This window comes from Theobroma umbraticum, unplaced genomic scaffold (assembly GCF_002168275.2).
Source record: "Theobroma umbraticum cultivar Fairchild unplaced genomic scaffold, ASM216827v3 scaffold_86.0, whole genome shotgun sequence".
Classification (NCBI taxonomy): Eukaryota; Viridiplantae; Streptophyta; class Magnoliopsida; order Malvales; family Malvaceae; genus Theobroma; species Theobroma umbraticum.
Genome location: NW_018397263.1, coordinates 7,067,572 through 7,073,272, shown reverse-complemented (window position 1 = coordinate 7,073,272; position 5,701 = coordinate 7,067,572). Strand labels below are relative to the sequence as shown.

Below are 5,701 nucleotides of genomic sequence, written 5' to 3'. Positions count from 1 at the left end.
TTTATATATTAATATTTAAATATTACATGAAAAGATAAAAAAAAATTATCGTATAAAATTTTATCAAAAAAATCAAAACCTAAACTACTCTCTTTGTCCAAAAATTCAAGTCTTTCCTTTTTTCAGTTCTTGGTTATGTTTAATTATTTGATTTTTGCATTTAATTTTATGTGATTTGTGAATGTTTATATTTAGTTTTAAAACAATAAATAAAAAATTGTCATGTTGTTAGTTGTTGAACTTAATAATTTGTTATGTAAGATCATGTTTTATTTTATTTTAATATCTTAGTTTATGTTAATGACTAGTAATTTTGGATGAATAATTACTTAGTGACATATATTGAAAAAGATATATATAATAGTATTTCTACTTATGCTATCATGCACCATTTTGAAAAATAAGAAAAATGATCATGGACAATTATAGTTATCTTAAATATTTTTACTTTAAATTATTAAATGAATGTACTAAATTTACATTTTCTTTAATTTAATGTTAAAACTTCTAGCTTATGAATTTTAATATATTTATATTTTTTTAATTAATGTTATTATTATGTTAATTATAAAACCATTTAGAAAAAATTTTAAATCCATCTTATATCTGTTCATATTTCTACCATAACTATGGTCAGATTCCAACTAGCTTACCAAAAAATAATTTGTCTATAGCAGAACCCTATTGGGAGGAAATTTCCTAGAAATTTTTGGCAAAATTAGCTCATGTTCAGCTTATGGAACGTGGGCTACAAAACTAAACACACGCAAGAATACACATCTTTTCGAATTTTATGAGCTGCTTTGCTATTCCTGGAGTCAGGAGTCTGAAGAACCTGCGTATAATGGGGTCAAAGCTGCCCGACAAGAGCCCGGATTTTGAAGTATTTCTGGAAGTCCTCATTGCCGGGGAACTATTGGTACTTATGTTGTTATGCTATGCTCTCATCCCATAACTTAAGATTCAAGCCTGCAATCTCCAAGTTAGCACCTAAGATGTTTCATTGAAGATAAAATTTGGACAGGAAAGGACCTACCCTCATAGTTAATTTCAATTTAAATGTTTAAATTAGAAGACTAACAATTTATGGTCTCGCAATGTCGATGTATATACAACTAATTATTTCCATGATATTTTTTATTCACACTTGTGTATGGGAAGAGTAAGATGAAATGTAGAAAAAAGGTTCTCTGGCTTTGTCTGGTAGGGCGAAAGAAAATTAAAAAGATGGAGAATTGCAAGGGGAAAAGTGCAAAAGATGGAAATGGTGATTTTTCTTTCCATTGATGTACTAGGTAGAAAGATGAAAAAGTCGTTTTCTTTCCATCCGCTGCTTTATAGAGATCAAAAGTGATGAAATAAAGTCAAAAATTATATTATTTTACCATTATATCTTTTGTAAATGGGTATAAAAAATGATGGGCAATCTGAAAAATTACTCACTCATTTTTGCTCTTCAAAGCTTTCTAATTTAGAATAATTTGTTTTTGAATAAGGATGAAAATTAAATAACAAAATTTCATCTATTTTCTTTCATCGCAGTTTTCTATCCTAGCAAGCACAAATAAAAAAAACTTTGCCTCTCATTTTAATTCTCCCTCTTTATCCTACCCTACCGAGCATAGCGTAAATGTAACATTAACAATATTGTAAGTGGAATTCAAACTGCTCATACTTTAATCAATATATGTAGTTTCGTATTTTATTAATAAGTCAAAAGTAGCTAAGTGCATATGGTGACCCATAGAAAGTAGCTGCTACCTCCATACCCCATATATCTAAGGATAGGAGAAATTGAAATACTCGTAGGTTGGCTATAGCTCTTTATTAATCCGATCCATCCGCTAATTTAACTGTAATCCTTTGAGTAGATGTAGTCCTTTATATTATTTTGTAAGTCATGCATGTATCATCGCCTCCGGCCCCCGGAACCACTCTCCCTCTGGCAGTTAAAGTAAACAGCAGCCACTGGCAATCCAAGATTGTAAAGCTCAGCAAAGTCTCTGGTGTTGAAATTCTGGCGCCATCCGGGTGCGTACACTGTCTGCCTACCCAGTTGGCGAAACAACACGAAAAGAAAGCGATGAATTCCAACCGTTGGTCGTGGGCTTTCATAGCACACAACTTCTTGCCCTGCATTAGTTCATTGTCATTACTCATTAGGCCAACATCACATTTCACTTATTTAATTTCAACACGTAAACAAGATAATCTGCATTATTCTTTTCTTAATAATAATTATATTCTGCTTGGTTCCTATCCAACCTGCAGGGCAGAAAATAACAAAAAGCCTATGCCATGCATGCATTATTTCCATGAATCAACAGTTCCTTATTTCAATGGCTACCAGGGAGCTGTGTTATTGATCACTTCAAATATATATACATATACATATACGTATATATTATAGTTGTGAGCTTTTCCATCCTTGCTTTTGATCTTGTATTCCCAAAAGTTAACAAAAATATGTGTAATGGCACAAAGAGTGTTTCGGTAACGTACGTTTCCCGGAGGTGGGCATTTTGGGGAGAGAGAGAGAGAGAGAGGGAGGGAGAGAGTTTTTGTCGGCCTCAAGGAAAAAGGGAATCCTCCTTGTCGACAATAACTGATCTTGCACTACTGTCTCCATCGATGTTCACTTGACAGAGCTAGCAATTTATGCTTAAGAAAAACGAAGAGAAAACAGGGAAGGCAAGGAAGAGAAACATGAGCCATAAGGTGTGAATAATATTGCATACTTAATAGGACAATATTGTCCTTCCATTAATTTGTTTCATTTGATTTTAAGAACTCATAGCTTAGACCTCAGATAGACAGTAAATTTAGTTACGAGATATTGTTTTGAATATTCGCCAATCAGAAGGGTCCTGACACGCCATCGTCCGATGAATCTTAAAGCAAAAGAAATATAAAGTCTGCAAAAGTACTCACCAAAGCCTGCCCCCGTAGTTGCTGGAATATCAGTAACCAACCTGAAAAGTTTGATTCGACGATAAGGTTAGTACCGACGAACCTACCACTTGGCTGACGGAATAAGTACTTTTTCCTTACAATATCTGAAGAAATAATACATGACCAATCACATCACGCTCCACTGGAAAGTGTGAGCTGAAGGTGACTTGGTCACTCCTAGTACAAACAAGCATGAGAAGAATCATATCTCCTGTACAATTATTCCACATGCAATGGTGGATTTTTTTCTCTTTTCTGCGAGTTAGTGTGCCTTCATCTGCACCGTTTCTTTCTTTCTTTCTTTATTTTTCAAACCCTAACATTGGGCAATTATATGTTCAATTTTAGATGAACAAGTACAAGTTTCATAGCCCCAAGCAGTCCTCTTTCACTCAATGTAGTCGTTCAACTGAAAATGTAACAATAAAATAAAATTGCAATTACATAATTTTGTAAATGACAGATGACTGTGAGAGAGTCTATAGGATGCGTAATCTGTTATAAATAGTATATCGAATAAATTTTCATGTTCACTTGTTCCAGATAAAGGTGAAAATTACTGCTTCAAAAAATAAGAGAACTATGAAAACCACTGGGCACTAGTCTGCGACCGCCTCAGTGTTACCAATTCTTCCTTTCACCCCTACCAAGTGGGAAGGGGCATCCTCTCTATTATAAAACATACATGGAGTGCTCAAACAACTTGCAGTGCAAATTAATTATTCTATGCTAGTAAATCATTTGAGGACAAAGAAGGAAGGAAAGGACGAGTAAAGAAAGGTGCCAATGAAAAGTTTGATTGTGCCATATCTCATGGTGCATGTAAGGAACGAACCCACTCCTCTAACAATAACCTAGTAGTACTAGTGTATCCAAGGTACTTTGGTGGTGGTCCTGCATATTTTTTGTGCCAGGAAAGTTACGTGAACTCAATCAATCCAAACAGAAAAACGACCTCACATGCATATCACATGATAAGAGGGAATAGGGATAGAGAGAGAGTATTATTTGTCTCTTTTTCATGAAGTGACCAACAGCTTTCGGGTCTGTATTGTTTTGAGTGAAACAATATTGTTTCTCTGTTTTCACTAATTTATTTAGTTAATAATGAGCAAACTCTACTTCCGAACTAGCTTGCGAGTATTTTATGTGTGTGTATATATATATATATATGTATGCATATAGAAGCTAGTATTCATTAATAATAGAGAAGTATTATTTTTTAAGTGATTGTACTAGCGTATTGGACTATACTTCCAATAATGCTAATGCAACCTCCTAACTACCGCATAGACTAGAGAGAGATCCCTTTACGCAAAAACTGCGCACATCAGAGTTTTTTCTGTGTATATATGTCATGGAGAAACGAAGTAAACAACTGCAAGCACCAAAACTCAGCATTAGGATTCTTGTGCTTGGCTGCTTGCTTGCCTCTCTTGACGATGTGTGAGTGAGTATGCGACTGAGAGAGAGAAAGGGAGGGAAGGAGCTCGCTAGAGAGAGAGAGAAATGCAACTCACCAATGCAAGTATTCCCTCAGGTTTGGGTCACTTGGGCTGGGTGCATCAGGATCCACCATAACCTGCAGGAAATGTGAGGCTGATCAACAAACCAAAAAGTCTATAAAATATAATTAGAAAAAGGAATTGAGATGAATAACAAGAACAAAGTAGAAGAGGAAAAGGAAAATAAAATTAACCTGAAATTAAAGACTCACCAAAGTGTAGAACGTCCTAAGATCATCCCCACCAATATCAACTCTTGGCTGGTTGACAACTTGAGATGGTTTGAGCTCACAGCCATTATTCACTTCCCTACTAGCGAAGGTCACCCTGAGAGAAATAGACCTCGAGAAAGGGTCCAAAACATCCCCTATAACTCTACCAACAACCAAGGGGTCTCTTTCTCTAGGCATGCTGAACTCACAAAAACTAGAGTTTGTCTTCTCAAATTGCTTGCTGAATGCTGATAAACAAGTGACAGGGGATGAGTTATTTATATATGAACATGTGGTATCTACTTTTATCTTCGGTACCATCAACAGAATCTGCCTTTTCCTAGGCTATTTATAATATATATATATACATACTAACAAATTTTCCCTGAATTTCTAAACGAAATGGTGATACCTCAAACTGTAAAGTGGAGTGCACCTGTCTATATTCAATATTCTTATTGAGCAATTTATTCAGAAGTCGGTCCAGAGCTAGCAGAGCATCCCATCATTATACAGTATGTCTACATCTGATCTTTTGTTTTGTTTTTTTTTATAAATGTATTGGTGATTCGACCCCCTAAAGTTGTAAACTTTTCACACCCGTCTTCTTGAGGGCCCCCGGAAGAGGATACCATCATACCTTGAACAAAGGCCAGTCTAATGACATGTCTCAATCTGCTCTTTCTGTTAGACAGAAAAAGTGAACGCATCGACTACATAAAGGAGGCTATCATCCTAAGGGATCCCGGCTCCTCTCCTTCTGACTTTTTTTCCGAGGACATAAATCAAGGCACCTCCGTAAACTTAAAATTTATGGCTCTCGATATGCCACAGCATCAACTCTATACAACCACGAAATTTTAACGTCGTTAACATTTTTCTCGACCGTTTTCTAACTTTTCTGCTTTTCTTCTTTCTTTTCTATTTATCTCTCTGTTTAAGCGCAATCTGTACGTGAAATCTGGATATCTGCAAATCGAAGCCACTTCCCTTCTTGGATCTAGAATTCAATTTTTAAATTGCAGGATAAAC

The 5,701-nt window shown here is 35.3% G+C and overlaps 1 protein-coding gene across 2 annotated transcripts; it reads right to left on the bottom strand.

The window, feature by feature from the left end:
* Positions 1–1,684: 1,684 nt before the first annotated feature.
* Positions 1,685–5,160, bottom strand: FT (PEBP (phosphatidylethanolamine-binding protein) family protein). Of its 2 annotated transcripts, XM_089784311.1 has the most exons (5): positions 5,106–5,160; positions 4,670–4,917; positions 4,473–4,534; positions 2,932–2,972; positions 1,685–2,133 (listed from the first exon to the last, which is right to left on the bottom strand). In XM_089784311.1, exons 2-5 carry the CDS (start codon positions 4,865–4,867, stop codon positions 1,910–1,912), a joined length of 525 nt encoding a protein of 174 aa, XP_089640437.1. In that variant the 5' UTR covers positions 4,868–4,917; positions 5,106–5,160; the 3' UTR covers positions 1,685–1,909. The 2 variants fall into 2 exon arrangements, with proteins under 2 accessions (XP_089640437.1, XP_021289306.1); XM_021433631.1 differs by lacking the exon at positions 5,106–5,160 and having other exon boundaries at positions 4,670–5,071.
* Between the last annotated feature and the right edge of the window lie 541 nt (positions 5,161–5,701).